The 27,710-nt window shown below is 34.3% G+C and overlaps 1 protein-coding gene across 1 annotated transcript in view; it reads right to left on the bottom strand.

The window, feature by feature from the left end:
• Positions 1-27,710, bottom strand: part of CSMD3 (CUB and Sushi multiple domains 3) — a 597,171-nt gene that overhangs the window by 491,566 nt on the left and 77,895 nt on the right. Inside the window, exon 2 of the mRNA XM_066565891.1 lies at positions 24,722-24,944. Within this exon, the coding sequence (XP_066421988.1) occupies positions 24,722-24,944 (223 nt within the window). The remainder of the gene's footprint in view (positions 1-24,721; positions 24,945-27,710) is intronic.

Genomic DNA, 27,710 nt, shown 5'->3' with positions numbered 1-27,710 from the left:
TTGAACTAGAAGAGCAGTGTCATTGTGAAATAATAAATCCATACAAAAAGCTCTCTTGAAAGGAATTACAGGGTCATTAAGGTTTGTGGTTTTGTCACTTGTATGTTTGGTTTTCTTTTGTTCTATTAAAACCACTGTGTTGGAGGCACAAATGAAAGAAAATTTTTTTGTGTACTCATCACTGCTGATAAGCTCTGCTGATACTCACTTCTACATATTTATTTGATGTCCATATGACAACTCTTATCTTCCTCAGTTTTAGAAGAATAACCTTATCCAGGTTCATATCAGACCATCATAGCCCATAACATTTAACTGTCAAAAATGTGTAAAGAACAAGTTGAAAAACTTAGCTATGTACAACTAGACCAGTGAAATCAACACATACCTTTGGAACCCACTTAGCCTTGTGTGGTGAATTGTGTAGTAGATGGGCTGATATATTTTATTAATGACTGTGATTAAAATTATTTTCATGTGTTTTAGATAAGCCCTTATTTTACATTTTACTTTGAATTAAGAACAACAGAAAATTGTAGGTCAAAAGGGACCTGTGGAGGCCACATAGTCCAACCTACTGTTCAATGTGGGATAAAAGGCAGAGTTAATCTGGGTGGCTCAAGATTTACACTTTCCTTTTTCATTGATAGAACAAATTCATGGTGACTTTTTGTTTCTGAGGGATTTTTTATGTTTGGTTTAGTTTTTTTGTTTTGGTTTGATTTTTTTTTAATACAGCTATATATGTGCAGCTACATAGGCTGGTCTTTAGCACGCTTTAAGAAACATGTAAACTCTGATGATTTTGCTGGAAGAGATGACATATTTTTGATTTTGCTTGATGTAGGAACAAACACCAATGGTGTTTACGGACGTTTTAGAACATTTATTGCTTCTCATTCTGAAATTCAGTCTCAGTTGTCTGAAATCACAAATTAACTGATAAGTTATGTCCTGCCATTATCAGCATTTCTAGTCTCATCGAGGGAAGGATGTAGAGTGATGAGAAGCTCAGAATTCAAAAGGTCAGGAAATAATCTGCTAAAAAATAGTGTAATTGCAATATTAGCATTTATTTAATGTTATACTTATTTTTAGCTTTAAGATGCCTTTAGATGAGTACTATATAGTGTACCAGTAATTCACCATTAAGGTTATTTGCTGCAGTGATCATAAAAAGTTTTATATATTTCTTTTATCTCTATGTACTTGGTGTCCTTAACAGATACTGCAAATTGATAGGTGGTATACTGATGTTTTTTCTTAAGCAATCTTTGGAAAACAAAACAAAATAAAAAAAAAAAAAAAAAAAACTCTTCAGTTCAATAGCCAATTTTTGCCATGTTACAGTCATGAAAGGTATGAAAGCCAAATGATAATAGTACTCACATCATATAACCATAAAAATGAAAAACATGAACAAAAGTAGAAAAGGCCCCTAAAGAGGCATATATTCACATATTTATATGTAGCAGGTCCTTAGAGGGTGTATTTGGAAAGCTGTTCTTTGTTTTGTCATTGGTATCTTTATGAATAATATAATTAAAACAAGACTAAAGAACTTATGTTAATATGAGAAGATGAATAATTATGTACAGAATATTTATGATTAAGGAAATGCATCTTTTATTTCATTAGTAAAGTATATTTTTGTCTTATTAATAAAAAAAGGAAATAAAATGCTTACATCTCCCAAGCAGGCATATACATAATTTTTTAATAACTCAATATCAGTGCATTTTTTCTAAGAGATTGGTCATCAACCAATAAATAACTTAATTCATTGGTTAGCATCAATACTTTAAAATAAGCTGGCCTAATGTAAAACCAGACCAATAATTAGAATAAAACTCCAAGTAGGTTTAGCTGGTATCCATTTATGTACTCAATGATTTAAAAGAATTCTGGGTATAAACATATACCCAGCAGAAAAGAAATACAGTTATCCCAAAGTATTGAATTTTATGAGTGGTATGTAGACACAGCTTAGATGGGTAGTTGATTTTTAAAATGAACACATGTTACTAGCATAGTAAGCATTACAACTCCTGATGCAAAACAGATCATTATAGGAGCTGTTGGATACCATTTAGCTTTCAGCAGTGGGCCTTTTATAACCATCATTATGTTGCATTTAGTCAAAAAGGATAAGCTTCTTTCTTTAATTTGGTTGCTACACTTGAATTGATATGAAGAAATTCAAAGGTGATATTTTTGGTTTAGTGGATGCAAAATTAATCAAAAGTTTTAGTAAGTAAAAATTCAACATGCAAATATCACTCAGTAAAATACTACAGATTTTTAGAAAGAACTGTAATGTAATTAATATTGAAATAACCTAATACTTGAGTATTATTCATTACGTACAAAAGGATATTGACCTCAGAGCTTAAGTCTTATTTGAGTATTACTAAGACTTATTTAAGTCTTATATCTCTACAAACTGTCATAAGTTTTAGCTAGAATAGTTTTCATTGCCTTTTAAAATGAAACATAGCAAGCACATCATAACTGCAGGAGAGAGACGGCAGGTAAGCAGCAAAATACCTGTAAGACAATGTATCCGCATGGATCTGATTGTCACTTACTCAGATCAGTCTCAATTTCCAACTAAATGTTAGACAACTAAATGTCTAACTCAGCACTCTGGTAAAAACGAAACTTTAGGTGGAAAATTATGCAAAATCAGAAGTCATCTCGTTAAGCAGATATCATATGCATATTAAACACATTTAAAATTTAAATTTCCTCTAGCAGCTGAAGTTTTTTTTTATCTACAACAATTTTCCATCTTACATTGCATTTGCATATCTCATTCCATTTGTACTAACTTTTTTCAAATTTAAAATACCTAATGGAGTTATTCAGGTGACTCTCTATTGCTGTGTTAGATACTGTGAGATATTTGAAACATCAGCACAGAGTTGGTAGGTATGACATTGTACCACCGTGAGATGCATGTGCTTCTGGAGAGATGGAGGCCAGGCAGGACATCAGTACATGCCTACAGCTTTTAGTAGGCTCTTCAATCATTCCTTTATAGTCTACCACTTTGGCAGAAAAAAAAATATTGCACATGATCTTTCTCTTTTTTTTTTTTTCTTTTTTTTTTTCTTTTTGGTGGGATTATCTGTTCCTTTTCTTCTTTCCCTTTTTGATTTTGGAAGTGTTCTCTGACGTCATTAAGAGATCCCATCAGTACCTGATACCAGGTAGCCATGGGACACCATGGGAAACCATGGGAACTAAAAGACAATGTCTATAGAGGTTTAAGAAAATCTATTTTCTCCTATTTCAACTCTTAAAAATCCAAATTTTATATTGTGAAATTCCACTTGAGTATTTGATTTTGATGATGCAGTTTAGCTACAGAATGTTATCAAACACAGAACAGTGATACAAATTTGTAAATGAATACACTGCATGAATGAATATATTTGTTTTTTTCTTCCTGATGTGTCTAACAAGCTTGCCAGGCACCTAACACCCACAGGAAATGGACTCATTATGTATGTAGTGCAATGCTACCAATGTTTCTGGAAGCACAGGAAAAGGTTAAGAGGTATTTCTATTTATTCAACTTTTTTATGTCAGAAAGACCAGATGCTCATCCTGAAATATTTATTGTATACAGAAATTCTAAAACTCTAGTAGTAAATATGGTGAAATTAATGACATCATTTGGAGACACAATATGTATTCAGAATTTATACATTACTTGCATGCAAAACTACAATGCTATATAGTTTCAGTAACATGAATCTGTCAATGTATTTGCAATCATCTCTGAGTGTAAGAATGGAGAACAGAAACAGCCATTGCCTTGGAACCAGAGAAAAAGACATATGAGATTAAATTACTCCATGTAGACCCAAGACTGAGGAGAAGAAAATCATCACCATCATACTCTATGACAAAGAATTAATCTTGCTGGTTTTTTTCCGTAGCTACCCCATGGTGCTATCTTTATCCTCCCAAGGAAAGCCAAAGTGGCTTAGGATCCAAATGGACATAAAAAACACCACAGACCACCACCAGGAAAAAAAAAAAAAAGGTAGATTCTATTAGAATTCTGTACCATTTTAACTGCATATTTTTGAATAACTATTTATTTCGAGTATGAGTGTTAGTAATATTATAGGCAGATTAGTAACAATAGCTGTTATATTTACTGCTATATTTTCATTTCTTAAGACTTTTTGGTGAAATAAGACAGATTTTTTTTGGGTCCTCAGATGTCTCTAAATACTCGGGGTCCAAGTGCATACAATTTTGTAATGTATAAATTAAGTGGTTAAGGATGTCTTTTTATAGGTGAGAGACTAGTTTTGAAGGAATCTGTGTCTTATATGTCTTCCGACGCCATCGTAATTTATTTTTTCAGTAATGGAAAAAGTCAAATGGAGTCTCAAACAAAATATTTTCTTATGTACGCAGGAATTTCTAAATATTCTTTCAATACCAATTAAAATACAATAACTAAATTCTGGGCAGTAGTGATAATGTTTGAACCTATATGCAAATTTGTAGTAATATTTTTTGGCATTGTAGATGATTAAAAATTACATAATTAGTTTCTTTCAAACAGGTCATTTACAGAGTGTGTCCCCATGTCTCTTCCTCCTGTACTATATTCTGTCACTTTCAAAAAAAGAAAGCATGTATATTAAACAGGTGAATCTGTTTTCATTTTCAAAGTATAAACACTACTACTCCAAGAGTAATTATGATCTCTCTATTTTAATCTCTCCCACCATCTTTTCTCAATCACACATGACATAATTTTAAAACGACAAATAATCTCAGATTTGGGGTTTCCAAGACTTTAGAGTTCTGACTGGAATTTTCTGCAGTTTGATAAATCATTTGTTTTCTGCTTTTACTGTGGTCCTTGTGATAAAACTTAAGTCATATATCACTTTAAGCTGCATGCTGAACTTTAAACTCATCAGCCCTCAAGGAAGACCAGCTCCCAGCTTCAGAATCTAAATAGAGCAATCATCTAATAATTGCAAAGTTGAAATTATGGAAAGAAATCTTGATTAGTCAAAGAAAAGTGCTCCTAGATAAATTGTTTACTTGAGACTGTGATGTGAGGAAGATGACTGTATTTCCTCTTTGCTTGTGTGTCTTACTTAGATATTTGTTGTTTGACATTGATTATGCTTTTAAATAGGTAATTTTTTTGCATGTATTCTAACAGCTCTTTGTATTGTTTTGCTTTCTTTTTGTGTTCACAAGATTCTAGCTTTTGTACAGTATATTAGTTATTTCCAAAGAAAATACAGTTCCTCAGGAATACTTCTGCTTAGATAGGATCATATTCAAAGAAATTGACCAAAAAAGTTTTAAGTGAATAGCAGTCTCACTTAATCTCAATAAATTTTTGATTAGGTCACAGAAATTTTGCAGCAGGAAGGGTTTTAGTCTAATCTGAAAGGTGAAAGAATTGTTTGTCCCTAATTTATGTAAAATTATGCAGAAACATAAAATGTGTTAACATGCCAAGTTATTGTAACTTTGACCACAAAATTAAAAAGAATGTCAATGTTTATACATTCTTACTGTTAGCTTGATCTCCAAATAACTGTTTTTTCCTGTAAAAAGGAGAAGAAAGATTCTGAAAAAGAATATGCATAATAAGCAAAGTCTAAGAATAAAAGGAAGGTAGGTAAAACAAACTATTGCATAACTTCATTGAGAATCTTCCCTACAAGTAAAGGAAAACTTTCTGAAGACAACAGAAATTTTATTCAGTATTTAGCAGTTTACAAGAAACTGAAATATCTAATATTTTCAAATAACAGATAAAATATTTCTAGTTTTTTTTTCTTTCACATGAATGTAACTTTTCCTTTTCCTTCTTTTACATGAATGTAACTTTTCCACTAAGAAATTTTGGTCTTAATGGTACATATTTAAGTTAATCTTAAGATAATCTTCAGAAAATATTATTCTAAAATCCATAACACATATACAAATGAAGCTTCATCACCAGTGGATTTTTCCCATTAAGCTAGCTATAATCCTTCTACCAGCCACTTTATTTGCTGGCATGTCCAGTAACTTGCTATCTGTTATTTATGCAGACGCGACCAGTCAATACTTAGCAAATAAATACATCTTGAATTTCATTGGGTACTGTTGGGGCTTGGTTTTGTTGGACCACATACTGATGAATCCATTATTAGCTGCCGGAGTCCTGTCTGTGTGATTTTGTATTCATATAAACTTCTATTAATTTTCTAAGTAGCAGATGATTAGATTTAACATCTGACTAGCCTGATGCTACACTATTCATTTTGAAATTTAGTGAGATCTTTTGCCTGCCAGATACTTGTTTAACATTTTCCCACTAGCTCTAATTATTATTAAAAAAAAAAAAGAAAAAAGAAAGCCCTCAACAGAAGGGTTTGTTTATTTGCATTCTCTAAGATAAAAGCATTATATTCTCACCCAATTTGTTGCAGCATTTGCTGTGGCCAGCACCTACTCAACTAAAATAAAAACATTCTTCAGTATTTTTTTCTAGCTGCAAATTTGTTTTTATCTAATACTCATTAGATATTTTGTTCTGAGGACCATATCCCCTTATTTCTACATGTCATGGCATTTTCTTATTTTCAATACCAAGATATTAAAGAAAATATATGATTACTTAATAAACATAGATTTTCAATGTTGAATGTGTCAAATTTGACATCCCATATTTTGCTTGTTAATTTTTTTGGTTGCCCTCTTTCACGGGAATGCAGAAACTAGCATCTCTTTCTCTTTCAGTCTGTTGTGTTATCTTTTTTTTTTTTCTGTGTCATTTCCATAATAATTCATCAGACATGTAAGCATCTGTGCTGATTTTGACTGGGGCAGACTTAACTCTCTTCACACTGATTAATATGGGCTATGTTTTGTATTTGTGCTGAAAACAGTGAGATAATGCAGGGATGGTTCTGTTCCTGCTGGGCAGTGCCTTTGCTGCTCCCTGCGCTACCACTCTAGTAAGCGGGCTGAGGATGAATGGGAAGCTGGGAGGAAATGCAGCCAAGATAGCTGACCCCCAGACCTGAGAGATATCCCATACCACATGGTGTCTTGCTCATCATATGAAGCTGGGGAAGAAGAAGGAAGGAGAGATGTTTGTAATGATGGCATTTGTCTTCCCAAGTCACCATCACTCCTCATGGGACCCCGCTCACCTGGAGGTGGCTGAGTGCCTACCTGCATGCCTGAGGGTGAATTAATTCCTTGTTTTGCTTTCCTTGTGTGTGTGGCTTTGGATTTCCCTAATAACCTGTCTTTGTCTCAGTCTATGAGTTTTATCACTTTTACTCTTCCATTTCTCTTTCTCTTCCCCCTGGTGGGGGAGTGAGGGAGTGGCTGTGTGGTGCTTAGCAGCCAGCTGGGGTTAAACCACAACAGCATCTCTGATATCTAAACAGCAAACTGAGCATCTACCAGTAGAAAGTTTCAAAAGCTCTGAAAACTGTTTAAGGAGCAATAGAAGTCATCCGTAAATGACAGTCTAAGAGAAAAGCTAAGAAAAGCAAGGCAATATGCTTTTAAAAACTAAGTTATGTATTTCACTACCAAAAATGATGAAACAAAATATAGTCTATATCATTAAATACATTATTTAAGTATCAACAATGCTTTTAAGTGTATGAAAGAGTAATCAAATAAAGTATCTTTAAAAGTAAAGTCACCTACAACTATTAACTGCAAATATCTTTTCTTTTGAACAAAACCTTTAAAGTGGTCCAGAACATATTTACCTATGCTTCTCAGAAATCCATACTCCATACACAAATGCATAAAGATTATTCAGTTTGAAGTACATCTCATGCTATTGGATTTCTATATCAAATTCCACAGCCTAGTTCTCGAGATGCAGCTCTAATGATTTCAGCATTTTTTTACTGTCTCCATATCCACTGTAAAGTATCGTGAATGCCACAAAAGAAAGGAGATTTTGTTTCACTCCTGTTATGTTTTTTCCTTGCACGTTACCAAAATTACATTCATCATCCCAAATAAATAAATAGAAAAGTTTTAATATGGAAAATATGAAAAATATATGTGAAAATTACTGTAAAAAGATTGCTTGGATATAAAAAATATTCATTTCACAGCACTAAATAAGAGGATATCAAACAAAGCAGGGGCAGGTCTGAGGTCAGAACAGTTTGTTTGGGCTTTATACAGTTAAGTTCTGAAAATCTGCAAGAAAGTAGGTGTCTCAGCCTTCTGGGCAGTCAGATCCAGTCCTTAACTGTCCAAGAGATACACTAAATCAGATTCAAATTATTCTGTGTGATAATAGCCCTGTCACCTGATCTAAGTAACAAACCAAAGCAATCACAAATACCACAGGAGAGAGAACCTTGAAATTCTAATGTGCTTAGTCTTACAGCACATACCAAAGTGAGAAATTGTTGTTCTTCCAGTGATTGAACAGGTACAAAGAATTGGATACCAGGATTCAGGCCTGTTTTGAAAGCCCTAATCTCTGTAGAGAGTTCTTTTTCACAGTCCTTATGATAAATAAAGTCATAGGAGCATAGAAACCTTTGGGTTGTAAAGCACTTTCAAGGGTCATCTAGTCCAAGTCCTTTGTGATAAGCAGGGACATATTCAACTAGAGGATGCTGCTCAGAGCCCCATCCAACCTTACCCTGAGTATTTCTAGGGATGGGACATCTACCACTTCTCTGGGCAATCTGGCCCACTGTTTCATCACCCTCACTGTAAAAAATTTCTTCATTATATCTAGTCCGAATCTAACCTCTTTTAGTTTGAAACTATTAACCTTTGTCCTATCACCACAGGCCCTACTGAGAGTGTGTTCCTGTCTTTCTTAAAAGCCTCTCTTTGGTACTGAAAGATCACAATAAGATGTCCCTGGAACATCTAACTGAGGGGAGGGGAAAAAAACCCAAATCTTTGTTGGTACTACCGCTATTTATTTATGATATAAATTTTACAAGAGTATTTCTACATCAAGTAGATGTACAAAGTTCATCACATACTGCATTAATTGCCAGTTGAGGGAGTAGATTGTCCCCCATTATTCTGCTCTGGGGTGGCCTCAGCTTGAGTACCATGTGCAGTTCTGGGGACCACAATAGAAGAAGGATATAAACCTATTACAGAGAGCATCTAAGGGAGGGAAGCAAAGATGTTGAAGGGCTTGAAGAGAAGCCATGTGGGGAGAGACTGAGATCACTTGGTCTGTTCAGCCTGGAGAAGAGGAGACTGAGGTGAGACATCATCACAGTCTACAATTTCCTCATGGGAGAAAGAGGAGGGGCAGACACTGGACTCTCTCTGTGGTGACCAGTGACAGGACCCAAGGAAACACAATGATTCTATGATTCTACTTGCACACAAAAGCATCCTACTTTCCTTAGTTTATAGCATATATTTGGGGTGGGTTTTCTGAGTCACTTTTATTATTTTTTCCTTTTCCAGATAGAAAATAAATACTTTTCTAGAATTAAAAGAAGTTTTACATTTTTTTAAAAAGACAATATTTTAATATTAGTACACCATAATATTTCTTAAAGCAAAATAACACTGTTTACATCTTACATATGAATTTAAGTTTCTGAAGATTTGAGAATTGTGTACTTAATCTGACGCATCAACAATATTTCCATGATTATATCTTTCTGATGACTCTTTTAATTGCCAGAGTAAAACTATTCTCCCATTAACATTCCCATGCATTGGCCTTTTCTCACATCCATGTTTTTATGGACCCACCTATGCAACCATGCCTTTTTGAGCTTTGAGCAGAAAAGACCATATTCTAATAGCAAGTTCAAAGAATCACAAGGGTCAAAAAGTCTGCAAATATTAGTAGCTAATCCAAGTGAGGATCAAATAAACTCCAAAAGAATTCTGATTATTTGGATCACACAATCATCCATGATAGTGATCAGTTACTCACTTGTTATATACACACACTTATTAATTAAACTGAAAAGTGTCAAACTAAAACTGGTAAGGTGAAATTCAATTACCTTGTTGAACTAGTTGTTCAATTAATCCAAAGGCTTAAAAGAATTCAGAAAGGGATTGGACATGTAACTCATGTAATAAGTGAATTCAGACTTCAGCAATGTATCGCTGATAGAATTGCTAAAGAAATACATGGGATATGAAAATCCCATAATTCAAGAAATCAATCAATTTTTAGGCAGTGACTGAAGGTCTGTAATGTGTAAATTTCATGTGTACATTACGTTCTGGCATAAAGGTACCTCCTTGTCTTTGTCTTGACTCAGGAATTTTTTCATCTTCTTTTTTCTTGCTCTCCTGCTGTTGAGGGGGAGTGATGGAGTGGCTGATGGGCATCGGGCAGCCAGCCAAAGTCAACAGCACAACTTCTAATGTTCTTTCTTACACACCAATTCAGAACAAACAACTTTTAAACCTCAGGAGTGTTAGAAAAGGATAACACTTATCTACTGAGTAATAGACAATTAAGTTCAATTCCCTTTAGTGTTTATGTTTTTGGATGTGCTTGTGTGCATTCATGTGTACATGTTGAGAAGTTAATAAAGGTGTTGAATTGCATTTGAGAGTATTGCAAGACTGGACTGCAACATCCTGGTAAAATTCAGCGTATCTTTGGTCTTTCAAATTTCTTTCTAAAGAAACAGTTACTTGGCCATTGAATCAGGAAGAAAGTAAGAAATTTAAAGGCTTCCTTAAGAGTATTCCAATTAAAATATTAATAGGAGTAACTCCTACAATTTTTATATGTTTTTTCAATTGGTTTAAAATAAATAAACAGAATTTAATAGTCTATAAAACAAAGCAAAAATTGATTGAGCAAAAGTGGTCGACCAGATCTGAGTTTTACTCTCATTGAAAATAGTAATAAAAATTTGCTTTGTTCAACAAGTCATTAACAAATTGACATATGATTTATGAACTAATTTAATTTTTGTCAAATGATAATTTTTTCCCTGTCAAAATGCAAAACTGCTCATGCAATCTATTATTTTAAAATAATGATTATAGGTCAAGGCTGAAAACTGTTAATTGAACAGCTGCTTTGAACAAAACAATAAAGTACTCATCAGGTTCTGGTATGATCATTATATTCTGTACAAAACATGTTTCTAAAACCTGCCATCATCCATTATCAGTGTAAAACTTTTATTATACAACTCTCCACTTTTTTTCTATCATAAGAAATGAAACAGATTTTATAAATAATTATCTTTTCTAAAGCACTGAATTTGTTTTAAGATATAAAACTTTCAAGAATAATTTCAAATGATAAGTAAGAAGAACCAGATATTGCAGTACCATACAAATAGTCTTTAAAAATCTGTAGGATGTGGATTTTCTGGCTTCTTGGAGAGAAAAACTTTTAAGAACAAAACATATCAAGACAATACCTTTAGAGAATTTGAAAGCATCCTAGTATTTATCCTATTAAAGTAACTAGAATTAAAAAAGAAAAACATTAAGCAAGCAGTACATATTTTTAACCTTGAGCATCTGGAACATTGTGACAATATAGTTTACTGTCCTCATCTTAAACCTGGGTGAAGATCTATGATACATTTTAGCAGATCTTGGAGCTTTCAAAGCACAAAAGGAGAGGAACTTGCTCCTTCCAATTTCCCCAGAGTTTTAACACTGAGTTCACACTGGTTCTAGTCATTTGCACCCTTCACTCTGAATTTATTTAACCACCCTGATGAAGAATTATTGTTTTAAAAATAAACCTGAGTCAATTCAGTTAGCAAAGGGAAGCATATCCTCAAAGTGGTATGCCTGATGAGTGCCAGAGCCAGTGGAAGAAAGAGAAGGATCATACAGCCAAAGCCAGAGGAACACAGGAGATGGGTTTCCTTCTGTGAGTGACAACAAGCTCTTAGATGAGTTGGACTATCTTTTGTAACTTTGCCTTAATGTGTGAAAATAGCACAATATGGAAAGGAGAGATGCCATATTTTGCTTCTCACCATTGTAGGTGCCAGGAACTTCCAGAACAGCTCCAACTTATACTAAATATTCTGTGTCACTTTGGAATTCATCCATGAGCAAAAGGCTTGTGACATTATCACCACACTCTTTATTTCTGTTCTGGTATAGAGATAAATTTGTAGTAGCAGGCCATGTAAAAGAGGACCAACTACATGGATATATTTCAGAGTCTATGCTTTTAATATGAAAAATTCAGCTTTTTAAAACAGAATAATGACAACAAATAGAATAAAACCAACTGATTCATCAGCTAAATTAGCTGTGATACCTAGAAAGAACAAGCAAACTAAAAACTCCATGGATTTTATTTAATTTATTTTCTTCCAGAAAACTTTCTGAACTGTCAGAAACAACTTACTTTTCTCACAGGCCCCTGTTCACTTTAAAAAAGAACATATAAGCAGAGTGTACTGGAAAGAGCAAGAGAGGGAAGAGAGGTGCTAGAGTAAAGGTGTCTCTCCTCCAGCACTGGGTATGTCTATCTTTACACTCAGAGGTCTGGAGCATATGGTGTGTTTCAAGGCAGAGCCTGAATCCACTGCAATGAGGAAATAAGTATGAATAAAGTCTTTCTTTTTGACCACTGCAGTGAGAAATTAAACTCAGAATTTCTCTGAAATGCCCTTGGGGTTTGGGTAGGTAAAAAAGCAACAAAACAGACAATCAAATTAAATACAAATCAGAAGAAAAGAAAACCATGTTATAATGCAAAATATTTTACATTTACACATCTAAAATTCTGAAAAAGACAGATCTAAGAAAAATGGTTGTGGCACTTGAGGTGCTTTTTATCCCATCAAACCAGAAATGTGACCCTATAATGATCTTTACAAATGCAGTGAAATAAAGGGTTTAAAGTAACGTACCTATTACATAAGTACAATTTATATTCTATATAAACATAAATAAAAAGCCATGCAATTTCCAGTGTCATAGAAGGTAAATTATTAATTCTATATTGGTTACTACATATGAAATACCCTAGAAAAACTTCTAGGAGAAAAATGAAAAGCATTTTTTAAGAAAAGGATACTTGAGTTTAAAATAGAAGATAAGCTCCCTTTTCCAAGGGAGAAAAATCTAAATTAAAATTTGGACTTGGAGAACATAGGAAATATAACAGAAGTGTGTCAGGTAACCTATTCTAACCTCCACTCTTCATAATCTTCTAATACCTGATTGAACATAGAAGAAATACTTCCAAAATGAACAAAGAAATGCCATAATAATTTCAGAAAAGAGATTTTAAAAGATTCCATTACTTTTGCTGAAATCAGATAAGAAAATGCAACTAGTGTTTGTCTTTGCATTTAGGATTGGATAATAGCTATGAAATGCACATTGGTAAATAGTTATTGGATTGACAGGTCTAAAACTAGCATTTGCCTTTTAATAAATGGATTTAAATAAAAAGAAATTTATAATAGAAATATGAGTCCACTTAGCTGATCTATTTTGCAATCATCAAAGGATAGGTTATCTGTGTTATCTTGGTTCCATATCAGAGCCATAACTCTGACATTGACCGAATCATCATTGACTGGCATTAATAGAATCAGATAGAGGAGTAAACAAGACTTTAAAAGGGAAGCAATTGTTACTGCAAACAGGATATCTCACAGAGAAGAAAATGAGTTGGCTACCCACATTTCATTCCAAAGTAAAGAGTTAGAGTTGTTACGTTTTAGTACTGTGACTGATAAAGACAATGAAAAGCCTACATAGAAAGTTTAAAACTTTTCCATTTTCCTTGCATTTTATGGATATACTCTTTATAAAAATGCTAAATATAGCTTCGTCAAACCACTGCTTCACATAATACAAAGTGAGAACTCAGTTTAAAATTATTCTTTAAACAACCCATTTAACAAGGCATAAAGTGAATAGGGTTTTTTAGAGCATTCCAAGTTGGTCTTGCTTTAAACATTTCTTCAAATTTTACCTTTTAATTCAATATCAAGAATAACTGGGCACTACTCTAAATACCAATCTAAAAAGATACTGTGTAAGAAAACATATTTTTTACTAAAAAACCCCGACCAAACATAAAGTGCCATAAATAAATTTGTTTGTGTGATGAAGTCTATAGTTTTGGTTTTTTTTGAAGTAACTCATGTTTTTGATTTGACTTCTTCATAGCTTACTATCAGCTAAAAAATTTCTTACAGCTGTATCTCATAAAACAGTGTTAATAGCCACTTCCATATATGTCTGGTATACATTAGCATAATAATGAAACCTGTTGTTACAGCATATTGATCAATAATTTAGTGCAGTTCTATACAACCAAATCTTTAGACAAAATCCTATGTCCAATATTAGTCTGGGAAAAAATCCAAACAAAAAAGACTTAATTTCCCTAGACAACCATCAAGAAAACCTGAGATACAGAATGATTAAATCTACTTCACCCAAAACATAGGGGAAGAGAAAAGGTTTAAAACCTCTACATAAAATTGTTGAATCATGTTGATGCAATTCCAACTTTCAATATACCCAAAGCTGAAAGCCTACCAGCATATTGCTTATTACAGGTGCAAGTATTAGAGAGACAGAGAGAAAAGTTCTTCAGGTAAAGCCATATGCCTCATGTTCTTTTTAATTAGTGTATATGTAAATACATACAGACAAACATATATTTGCACAAAACCTCAAAGGATAATTTTGGCTTTCTTCAGACATACAGGTTAAAATAGAAGGATTATGCCTTTCTTCAAAGATACTAGAAATAGTGTATTCATACAGAAACCAACAGTTCAGGGTTTAGTTTAGCAACAATATTTGGTTGTTCCAGATATATTCTGATTCAATTATCAACTTTATAAGGCATTTTCATTGATACTGCTAACTGCAACAATACAAGGTGAATTTAACAGCTGGTTTAAGAGTTACCTTTCTGTCATGTAAACAGGTCTAACAGTTAGACAACCCTGTAATAGAATGATAATTTCCCAAAGGCTAGAACTTTCTGGGACAAGACTATTTTTGTGATCATTCTTTTCCTTTCTATAACTGAAACATAGATGAAAAACTAATGGCCACAGAGAGTGCTGGCAGGTTGTGTTACAGAGTATAAATGGCCTCACAACAAAAATCAGCTTTTCTTCCTAGGTTGTTTCAAATACCATGAAGGAATTTAGCAACACAAAGAAAAGTGAATAAGTAAAATTTTTGTTTCTCAGAAATGACCATACTCATCCCGCTATGAAACTGGCAAGTGCACTCTCCATATGTAGGTGGCTATCAGTTTAAATTAGCTACCAGTTTATCCAAAGAAGACAGAGAATAGATCTCAGAGGCTGTAAAAGAGGTTTTTCTTGCATTCTATGAGAAGTAAACAAGCTAGTCCAATATCCATCAGCCAATTCAAAGCAGCCACACTGGCCATCCAGTTCAGAGAAAGATATCCTATGGAAAGCTGATAATGGGGAAGTCTCTTCTAAGGTCAGTTACTAGAAAGTTACCTCCACCTTCAAATATAGCCAAAATTTTAGTTGGTTGCTTAGGTTTCTTTTAGTTTGACTTGGTTTGGTTTTGGGTTTGGTTTTCAAATCCTTACCACTTAATTATAGATTTCCTTTCTAGCTAACTATTGTTTCCAAACCTGCAAAAACCTTGGTTTCTATGTAGTAATGTAAGTATAAATTCAAGTGACAAGTAGCGCCTCGTCCAGACAAGCATATTCTTTTATCGGTTTTAATTATCTACTTTTCTCTCTCTATCAGTGTCTAGACTTTTAACATCACATAAAAATATTTCTAAGAGTATAGAACAATTGATATGTTCTTTCAGCTTTGCATTTAGCACAGTGCCAAAAATGTTATTACTTCAATGTATTTTTTCATAAAGCAAACTTTTCAGATTTAAAAAACCTCCTCTTTTTAAATGATTTGTCTACTCAAAATCCATCTCAGAGCTAAATATCTGTTTACCAATATATTTATTTCTGTTACATTTCTTTCAATTCTCTATTTCTCTTATCTACAATTTTTTCTGTATTTATTGTTGTGTCCCTACCAATTTTCAGTTCAAGATTCCACATATCTTCTGTTGACACAGTATTTATTTATTTTACATGATTTATTTTGGTTGTTTGTGCTGTGAAAATTTTCCTAGTATGAATAATTTAGTTTACTATCTCATAGTTTTCCACTTTGGTTGCTGGTTCCTTCTTTCCTTTTTTAATGGCCTTTGTTTTCTCCTTCAACTCCTTTGGTATTTGTTCTTGCTGCTTTCTGTATCCTTATCTACTCATTGGCCTTTGTCTAGGATTTATACCTTTTTTTATTTTCTCTTTCTTTGTGAAAGTATAATCCGATTGGTTTTGTTCACTAGTCCCTAAATTCTCAAATGAAATTCCTTTTTTTCTTCTCTTTCCAGGCAAATAATGGAGAAATCTAAAAAACCATGGAGCAACTGAAGTAAAAATCACTGTGATAAGAGACTTGAAGTTCTTTCCAAAGTGGAGAATCCCTAGTTTGATCCTAACCAGCTGACAGTATCTGCTCTGGTTGAAAATTTGGACAGGAAGTGAACCATGATGAAGGAAGAAAAATGTGTATTCTTAGGGTATAATAAACAGCATGAGCCGAAAAAAATCAGAACTATGATTGATAATGGAAACTTTTTGAGGTACAATGATTCGTTGTCTCCCTATCAACAAGTCCTGGTCTTCATCAATATCCAAAAAGACATAAACAGGAGAGTGAAAAAGAAAGCTCTGTAAGTTTCAATTGTCAATGTTCGTGGTGAATGAAGACTGCAAATATTACACCCTGTCTTAAAGCCCTAATAACAAAACAGTCAGAGAGAGCTTGTCTCTGACAGACTTAATCTAGAACCTCACAGAGCTGACAGTTTTTCCCTATTTTATTAGTAGTCTGCTAACTTGAGCAGCTGTTAAATTAGTAGATGTAATGTACAGAATTAACTTGGAGTTAGATACTCCATCTGCCATTTAAAATGACAATAATCTAAGTGAACTGATAAAATACTCTGAAAGGGTCTTTATATGGTTTAAGAAGGAATTGTTCGTATGAGAAACAACTTAATAAGACAAAAAAGGATACACATACAAGAAGTAAAATGGATCTACAAACAACAAAATTTGGATTCAGGAAGGAGAATCAACACACCCTCACAGTATTTTGCCCAGACAAGACATTGGGTGTAGCTCTGGGCACCCTGCACTACATCTTGTAGTGCTGTAGATCACCTAAAGGGAGAGGAAGTGGGAAAAGACAGAGCAAATAAAACAAATCTTCAAGTCAGGAAATTCTAGAAGTCGAAACCGTGACATAGCAGAAATGGAGGAAGAAGGAGGCAAAAGCAAAGCAAAAATGTGGACCTTTTTTTTGACTTCTGGTTTTTATGAGAATCAGCATGAGAAAGAGTGGAACACTTGCTCTAATAATAACATATAGTGAATATATAAAAATACATAATAGCCTGATCATTTCCACAAAAAATTAGGTAAGGAGTTTGGCTGGGAGATAGTAAAGGATCCAAGATACATATAAATATTCATAAAGAAATATGGATGAATTTCTAATGACCAGGAGAAGGAAAGGGTCAGGGTCAGAAAAAAACCACTTAATGGAGCTACCAGGGTGGTATTAGTTGACAGAACAATGTTAACAGAATAGTCTAATAGCTGCCTGTTTGACACAGACTGATATCTACTGAAAGGAGAAACACATATGTTTTCCAGAATAAGAAATGAAAAAGCAAGCAGAATTATTAAATGAGGACACTGGAAGCTTCTGCTAGTGACAACACTTGTTCTTTTGCTAGCCTTTCTTCATCAAAGTCTTGTAAGATAAATTTGACAATTTAACACATGAAAGATGTAAATTGTAATTCTTTCACTTTAAAAATAGAAAGTTTTAACGGCAAAATCTAGTCCTCCAAAAATATACCTTTTGCCTTTTAAAATTGGGCATTGTTAGCATTTGACTTAGCACTGTTTATTTTTTAAGTGAGAACATGAAATCGGGAAAGTATTCTTGATTTCGCTTTGGATTTTGTTGGTGATTTTGTTTTGATTTGGTTTTATTTATCCAATGTCCTGAATGGTTTTCAATTAAAATTTAGATGTAGAGAAAAGGATGGATAATTCTATGATTTCAAAGCCCTAAAATAAAAATAATAATAATAAAAAAGTAAATTATTCAGAGAAAATATACCATAGATTTGTGATTGGTTTTGAGCTAAAATACAGTGTTTGCTCATGTTGTCAGTAATACCTGGCACATTTACCATGGAGAAACAGATATCTGAGAAGGTTTTCAGGCCAGGAGCAGGCACTGATGGGTGTTCCTTCACCAGGTCCTTCTGCTCTTTGTGTGGTCCCTTAGACCACTGAGACAGGTCTAACTCCTGCATGGCCAGACAAGCCAGTTTGGCTTCTTGTTCTGGCATGTTTGATGGTTTTCCATTCCCTTCTTAGTTACCATAGCCTTGCCCCAGAGTCAAGTAAACAGACAATTCATCTACCTACAATTGTAACAGTATTTAATATGAATGAATATTAAGGATAAATTGTAATTTTACATATTTTACACTCTTATTTTTTCCTCTGCTTTTACCAAAGTTGGACCAAAGAAATTAATTTTAATTTTACAGTCAGTATGAGTCTGTTGATTAAGTACCAAATTCAAACTTTTGGAAGTACTTGAGTGAGGAGTCAATACCAAATTATATTTAACACTAGGAGCATGCTGAAATTTTACAGATCTACTTATTAATCTACTGAAAATGCTTTCTCTGAAAGGGGAATAAATTTTAAAAATGTAGGCATAGTCAGGGAGTCAGATGTTTTAGGAGAGCAATTCACCAACAGAGGAAAGGCAGCAGATGTCTCCAGTAATTTCAGTTAATTTCTCCTATTCAGCTCAGCAGGACTGATCAGGTAACCTGTACATTTAATTCTTGGTGGCCTCAGCAGGGAGTGTAGATGAAAGGATGATTTGTCTTGCTTAAATACAAGAGATTAAAAACTATGAGTATTAACTCCCCTTTTAAACACTATGTTTAAAGCTTCCTTCCATTAAGGTTCCTAAGAGAAAATTAACTACCAGTCACAAGAGAAAAGATTTTAATATAATTAAATCTTTGGACACAGTGATATTATCAACATGTAAAAATATCTCTGCAGATACATGCTGATCTTGCAGGCTCTCCATAGAAGGAAAAAATATATATATATATTTATTCAGGGATCAAAAATTCCATTTTGTGGTAGTTTCTCACAGGTCCACTTTTTTTTTTTTTAATAAACATATTCATAGTTTTTTTCACTTATGCAAACAAATGAATCACAAATGATTATACCATTTTTCTAACAGCAGAGCTTTCTAAACTCCTGTACCATGTCTGTCTTTATGAAGACACATATGATGGAATTTTATGATGATTTTTACCACAACATTATGGTAGGCTAATAAAATACTGGTTAAATTAATTAACTGGTTAAGTACTAGTAAATTTGGAAATATATTTCCTTGGAACTGCAAACAGAGTTTGGGTATATAGTCACATTATTATTCAAATATTTAAAGCTATTTTGAATACTACACTGCGAGCTAATTATAGAAAAAAAGAGTTTTAGACAACTGCTGAGTACAACACGTCTTTTCAAATTAGTATTTAATTTTAAACACCTAACTCTTTAATTAAAAAAAAGAAAAATACCAATATGCTTTTTGATATTTACTGACAATGTATTATGTCTTACACACAGCAATTTCTTTTAAAGAAAGAAGAAAACAAGATATTATCCAAGTTGCAAAGTAAAATAATTGCAAGGAATAATCAGGGTTCATATTGCCATTCAGTCATCCACCTACATATGTACCATATCACTGCCACAGAGGGTGTGCTTTAAAACTAATAATGGGTTCCATGTGATTTTTCAAGGACTGACAAGAGAAGTACACAATGATGAATTCATATAGTTAGGTCCATACCTTCTGCTTTGTAGGCAATTAAATAATTTTCTCACAGATTCTTCTCTGCAGAGTCAGGACTCTGAGAAAACCAATAACCCTTCCTGGCCCTAACCAGCCTCAGATGGTGGCACTGCCACCCACCACTGTCCATGGTCCCTGGGCCTCTGTTTCAAGCCACCCTGCTGAGGCATCCTGCTGCAGCTCTGTCCCCATCCCTGCCTCCTGCCCGAGCCTCTGTGGCGAGCCCTGTGTCCTTCTGCCCCCAGCTGCACTGCCTGGAGGGACCCTGGGCCTGGCTCAGGCTCTGCAGGGGCTGTGCTGGACCCTCTCAGATCCCAGCTCTGCTCTGCCTGCTCAGCCCCTGCCAGGCGGTGCCTGAGCAGGATCTCCTTGGCTCCTGCCTTGTGCCTATGTGGAGCAGCTCTTTTCCCACCACTCCCTAGGATAACACAAGTATAATGAATTATTTACTAGTTGCACTAAAGGCTATTTTCATAACATGCAAAAGGTATCATCAGATGACTCCTACTGGCTTTGCAAAGCAGTTGATTTATGTGATGTTTTATTGGCTCAAGCATATCTTCTGCTGACTTCATTAAAGCATGGGATTTCTTATCACTAGTGCAAACAAAACCCTTTTTTCTCAAGCTGGGCACTCAGAAAATTGAAAACATATTATAAGCTTAGCTGAAATGATTCTTCTTGTGCCACACAAAAAAAAAAAAAAAAACAAAAGAGAAAGATGGAAATTTGGAAAAAATGGAACAGGAGTTTTAATCTGGAAATGCAACACTTTTATCTAGAGCAGGAGTTGGAAATATTAGCTACTTACCAAAATAAGGACTAAACAACGTTTTTAAAAGCAATAAGAATATCAAGCCTTGATTTTTTTTTTAATTTTTATTTTGAGGGGAACTAATTGTATAAATGTGAAAGAAAGGGTACTCAAAAACCACAAATATGCATTCAGGGGGCAACAAGAAAGCTCTAAAAATAGACAGTGACATGACACAGAAATACTCCCAACTATGAAATTTTGCCAAAAGCTTGGTTCAAATAGAGGAAGCAATACTTTATTTCTGAAAAAAAACTTTTTTTAAAGTGATTAAAAATATTATTTATAAAAAAAATGCATAAAGTTCAGAGTTTCAAGCTGTTCTGTATTTACAGTTTGAAACAAAGATTATAATCTCAAATAAACTAAATCAAGCTTACAGTAAAAGATGCAAGCAAAATACTGACTACACTTTCCACAGTGGTCATATCTGACATGTTTCTTTTCCATTTATTACTGTTTATCTGCCATTTAAGTGCCAGGTAAATCAGTTAAAAGCTGTTGAGCATTTGCTGAAGACATGCAATGTAATTTCAATAGGATTTAATTCTGAGGAGACCAATTAGACAAAGTACAAAACTGGATGAAGAGGGAGACAAAGGTGATTAGATTAACAAACAGTTGAACTGCAAAATCATTTCATTCATATAGACAGTTACTGCACAATATTAAAGTAAAAAAACCAGAAATAGTGGCCTTGTCTATCCAAGACAATTTTTTTAGCTGTCTAGTTATGTATTTTTTCAAATACATGTGTAGTCCCCTGAAAATATTTTTGCCTGTTACAAAATTAAAGGGAGGGAGAAAAGTGTAATCTGATTACACTTTCATTCATGTCACTAAGTAAAATGTCAAAATACATTGTCATGCTAGAAGGAAAGTTTCCACAAGCAGCTGTTCCTCGGTAAAACTTCACTTATTTGTAAAAAAGAAAACTTAAGGAAACATCACCTTGCTAATTACTACAGCAATCTGAGAAAATAAGTGTCACTATGAAAGATTTAGTAAAGCTTGTGTAATTTCACTGTCATTCTTTCCAAATTTTAAAGCCAATTCTCCACTCACACAAATGTGTACTATTCTTCCACACCCACACTCTGAAAAGATCTTGTAAGTCTTGCAAAAGTGGTCTATTTCAAGCCCTATATTGAGGCTTAATCATCTTTTCCTTTTTAAGTGCTGACTGATTCTTTTCTCTTCCATATAACTTCTTACACTGTTCTTCACCAAAATCTAATGGCATACTAAATATACAGTACTGAAACATTTCAGCATTACAGGTTTCCTTGACTTTCTTCTAAGATATTATAAAACTCCCGTATTCTAAAGCTCCAGCATTGAAGAATTAGTTTAATTTCAAAAGAATCTTGCACATATATATGTATGAATGCATATATAGCTATTTATATATCTATGTATTGATACATATATATGAATGCATGTGTTCACACAAATATATATAAACAGTTTCAGCAGCTTGAACAGGACATAAAGAAAAATACTTCTGCCTTTACAAGATATTATTTTCATCTTCCTTTTAGCCTGCTAACTATCTTCATCTTCTTTCCCTGATGGTTATTTAAACTGTAACTCAGTAAGGACCATTGGTTCCTAACTGGTATCATAGTTTTATTCTTTGCATTTGAGCAGAACATTGTTCACATACTCCTTCAGAATGCAGTTTAGAGTAGATTCACCAACCAAAGTTTCAACTGACAGTGAGGGCCTTTTCAGGCTCCAACATTTGAGAAAATCTATTTTATCTTTTGAGGAGTGAATAAAAAGGAGAAAAATTTGTGGAAGACAGCTCTCAAATCTTTTATCTGTGGGTTCCCTCTTTCCTGCAGCTGATATCAGAATTGCATGCAAGCACTCATGAAATAGAAATGAAAACATAGAAGTACAAAGGAAAACAATTTCATTAGAGATTCATCTCTCTGCATCTGCTGACTTAAACATTTAAGAGAATTTATAACCCGCACAAATTTGAGATGTAGAATTTTACTCTTCTAATTTCCTTGTAGTACCAAGTTATGTATTCCTTTTAGTGATCAGATGCCAGATTGTTATGCAATAGTTTAAAAAATACATTACCAGTGTATCAACACTTAACAAAATATTATGAAAACACATCCCTTTCTTTGAGCAACATTATGCAAAGTAAAATGAAACTGGATGTTCCCTGATTAGGAAGAGGTATTACATTCTTTACCACAGGATAAAATCATGGAATGGTTTGGTTTGGAAGATCACCTAGTTCCAACCCCACTGTCATGGGAAGGGACGTCTTACGGGTTACATAAAGCCAAGACTTTTCTGGGCAACTTGTTCCAGTATCTTACTGCATTCTACATACAGGATTTCTTCCTCATATCCAACCTTATGATTTATCCAAAGAATTTTAAAAGGTTAGAATGGACCTATAAGATCATTTAGTCCCAACCCCCCCAGGGACACCTCCCAGCAGACCAGGTTGCTCAAGGCCTTATCCAGTTGTCTTTGAACACTGCCAGGGCTGGAGCATCCACAACCTGTTCCAGTGTCTAACCATTCTCACAGTAAAGAATTTCTTCCTAATATCTAACCTGAATTTCCCCTCTTTCAATTTGCACCCATTCCCCCTTGACCTATCACTACAGTTCCTGATGAAGAATCCCTCTCCAACTTCCCTGTAGGCCCATTCAGATACTGGGAGGGTGCAAGTCTCCACAAGACCTTCCCTTCTCCAGGGTGAACAGCCCCAGCTTTCTCAGCCTGTCTTTGTAGGGGAGGTGCTCCAGTCCTCATCTGTGTTACAGGCTCACATTCAATTTTTCATCAACAAATATCCCCAAGTCTTTCTCTGCAGGACTGTTCTAAATTCATTGATCCAGTAGTCAGTATGGATACTCAGAACTGACCAGGATGCTGCACTTGGCTTCATCCCATTGGCCCACTCCTCCAGCCTGCTGATGTCCTCTGGATAGCATCCCTCCCCTCAAGCATGTCAACTGCTCCGCACGTATCGGTGACATCTGCAAACTTGCTGAGGCTGCACTCCCTTCTGCTGTCCACACCATTAACAGAGATATTGAATAGCATTTGTCTGAATACAGACCCCCTGAGAGACACCACTCGTTGCTGATTTCTAATGGGACTTTAAGCTGTTGAATGCAATGTTTTGGGTATGGCCACATGGCCACTGTGTTATTCATCAAACAGTCCACCCAATCAAATAAAAATTTCTCCCCTTTAATTACAAGGATGTTGTGTGGTGATGCCAAAGACCTTACAGATGTCTAGGCAGATGACAAATTGACTTACAGAAATCAAGGTAGATGGTAGTAAAGATAACTAGCAAATGTATGAGTAATGTATCTATTGGTATTGTAGAATTATTCCTTAAACTGCAGCCTTCCAGAATTGAACATCTGGGCTAAGACTCTGAAGTTGGCTCTGATAGAAAATAGTCTGTGGCACATCACACTCTTGATATCTCAAACAGATTTTTTCACTTTTGTAAACCCTTTTTTTAGATGTTCATATAGAAACACACACACACAAATTACCTAGTCTACCTTAATTAAATGTTTCCTGATCTCTATAAAAAGCCCCCTGTTTCAAAGACTACAAAAGTTCCACTGTTACTAGATCATGTAAACTGAGACCTCCACAAACTCATATTCAATACACATTAAATGCATCCATGCTCATAGGCTTCTTAATTAATTATGTTTTGTTCGGACCTATTTTATGAGGTCTAGATTAATTTCAGCCATTACTTTAACTAAAATTAAAGCATGATATACATTTTGACACCTGATAAATTAGAGGAAGCACATCTTAAAGACTAAGAAAGAATCCATAATTTAAAAACATTAGCTTTAACTATTTTATCAGATATTTTTTATTTATTATTACAAGTGATATTTTAATAATATTTATTCTTTACCTTGTCCTAAAGTTTGCAGGGTGAGGATGCCCATCATATAATGACAAATAATCATATTCTTCTTCTAGAGCAAAAGACTGAAAGACGATCTGTATTCTGTTTCTTTCTTCTGCTATTATAACCCAGGTACAGTTTGCACCATTTGGATATCCATATGGGAAGCCGGGGCTTTCTATAGTGCCATTGAGTCCTTTTAAAGTCCCACCACAGGTATAAATAAATCCTAAAAAAAAATCAAGGAAAAAAAGTTAGTAATCCATTTTTATATCAACCTTCAATAGAATAACTCACTAGAAAAAGTATCAAAATATTTTTTAGCAACTACTGCATTTAGAAAGGTAAAGCCCATGGTTTTAAACAAATGCTGGCCACTTAATGCAAAACAATCCCACCTACTTAACAAATGTGTTTTCCATACTGTTTATCTAAAGACATATGGTAGCATCTTTGAAAATAAATATAACATCTATGACTAAATTTGTTTGCTTATGAAACAAAATATTCACATCAATTCCCTTTTTTTGTCAAATGGAAGAGTAAATAAGTCTCTTTGGATACAGGTCTGATACATGTGAATCCTGTAAACCTTGTGCTTTTCCTCCATACATTTTGGCTCTGGAAAAGACTGAAAGTCTATTTATTATGAACAAGCTTTTCCCAATCGATAATTCTGGGTTATGAGAACTCTGTACTTAAGGGCTCAATCTCAAATAGCCATCTGTTGTCCCACTATATCATCTCATATAAATATTAACAGTTTACATGTTTTGACTGACCCTATGTGGATGTTGTTTAACTGCAGTGATCAGGTAGGGCCCCAGAGCTGCTCCCTCACACAGCACATCCACACTCCCCCTCAATTCCCCCACAGTGGGATGGAGGAAAGAAGAGTAACAGTGAAAAAACTTGTGGGCTGAGACAAAGACAGTTTAATAGGTACAGCAAAAGCTGTGCATGCAAGCAAAGTGGATGAAGAAATTCATCCTGCTGCTTTGGTATGCTGGTGTTCAGCCACCTCTGGGAAAGCAAGGCCCACATCAGGCCTAATGGTTACATGGGAAGACAAACACCATAACCCTGAACGTGGTCCCTTCCTCCTTCATTCCATCAGCTTTTACCACTGAGCATGCTGCCATATGTTCTAGAATATCCCTTTTATTGGTTGGTGTTACCTATGTCCCATCTGTAACCCCAACCTCCTTCTTGCCCATTCCCAGAAGTATGAGAAGCAGAGGAAGCTTGGATGGTGTAGGCACTGATCAAATGTTTAGCATTGTTTTGGTCACAAACCTAAAACATAAGACCATAGGATCTACCATGAAAAAAAATAAGACTATTCCAGCCAAATTCAGTACAGTGGATCAAAGTTGAAAAGTTGTTCTGCTGATAGATCCTTTTTAAAATGAACCTTCTTAAATGTCAGAAATTACCCTACATTCAAACCCTAACTTTTCTTGGACTATAACAAATTTTCTTTTTATATAGAAAATCCATTTCCTTAAAAAATAAGAGAACAAGGATTATTATAAAAAGGCCTTTCCCAAGTCACTGTTCATTGGTAAGGCAGGTCTTTTTCTACAATTTTGTTTCAAGTTCTAATGCTCAGTTATGGCAGTTCTTAACACTTTTGGGACTTTAGAATATTTTTTATTTTCCACCAGCTTTGTAGTCTGAATGTAGTTCTACATTCCCTCTCCAGGCTTTCTGCTCTCTTATCCTTTAAATATTAGATCAGCTTTCCCGCTTTGCCTTTTACACCCCTGAAACTTCTCTTCCCCAAGAATCCTCAGAGCAAGGATCTTGCTTCCTTGCTCTGAAGATTTCCTCTAGAAATCCTCTTCTAGTGGAGGGATTTCATCTGAGGGAAAGCACAAAGCACTGAGTTGCTCTTTCACAGCAACATGATGTACACTTCATAACAAACTACAAACAAACAAACCACACGCCAAGTCTTAAATTATACACACATGTATATATTTGAGCTCGTTAAATCATCTTCTTCATGGCACATTCACAAGCTCGTCTTCACGTTGAGCATTTAAATGTACAGAGGCCTCTTTCCCTGAAGTACTAAGCAGAAATCTCTTGAGATTTTACACTTGGTATTGCTATTTGTGTTTTCTTGACAGAAAGAAGAGTGGCATGTACAATTTTTTTACTCTCAGCTTTTTCGTATATATTTACAGTGGTGAGAAAAGGTGCCTCTTGTGAAGTATGACGGCTTGACTGCTTTTTTAGTACAATTACAAGTGTATCATAGATATAGAGGACAAAAAGGGAAGGGAAAATATTCTTAGAATGTAATTAGGGTTTTGTTTACCTCATCTGACATGTATAGCAAATTTTACCTTCGACTGCAAGTTGCCTTAGAGAATTCATTCTAATATCAGTGCCTGCACAAACTTCATTGTTAGAAGTCTGTTTTATTTATCTCTTTCTGCATCTCCCTCATATACTTGAACTATTTTTAAATCCTCTTTATGTGTTATTATTTATTTTTTAAGCTCAGCTGTTTTATCTAGCACTTTTGGAATACAGTTTTGCACAAAACCCTTTGGAAAATCAAACTATTTACTCATAAGATCTACATCCTAGAACTTGAACACTTCTTACCAAAGACAATCACAGTAATATGTCTTTTTAAATAGCTGTCTCCACATATTTATTATTCTAGCTTTTCCTAGAAATTTCTTGCTGAGGCCTACTTCAATAGAGTTAGAGAAAAAAACTTAGAGACTTGAAAATTAAATAGCATACACTGTTAATTTTTCATCCATCTCTCCAGACCAAGTGTGGAAAGTACAGTATAAACTTTGGCTCAAGATCATAATACTGCTTTATAATTCAGAATTTTGTTGCTGTACCTATTTCATGAAAGCCTTCAATTACATATGGACCGTTCTGTTAATTCAATGCAAACTACAAAGAAAAACTCATCTATAGTAGATCTACTGTAACCAGAATAAAATTATATTTTAAAAAACTCACA

Source organism: Molothrus aeneus, chromosome 1, assembly GCF_037042795.1.
Source record: "Molothrus aeneus isolate 106 chromosome 1, BPBGC_Maene_1.0, whole genome shotgun sequence".
Lineage (NCBI taxonomy): Eukaryota > Metazoa > Chordata > Aves > Passeriformes > Icteridae > Molothrus > Molothrus aeneus.
Note: the sequence above shows the minus strand (reverse complement) of the source record. Positions and strands in the feature narration are given on the sequence as shown.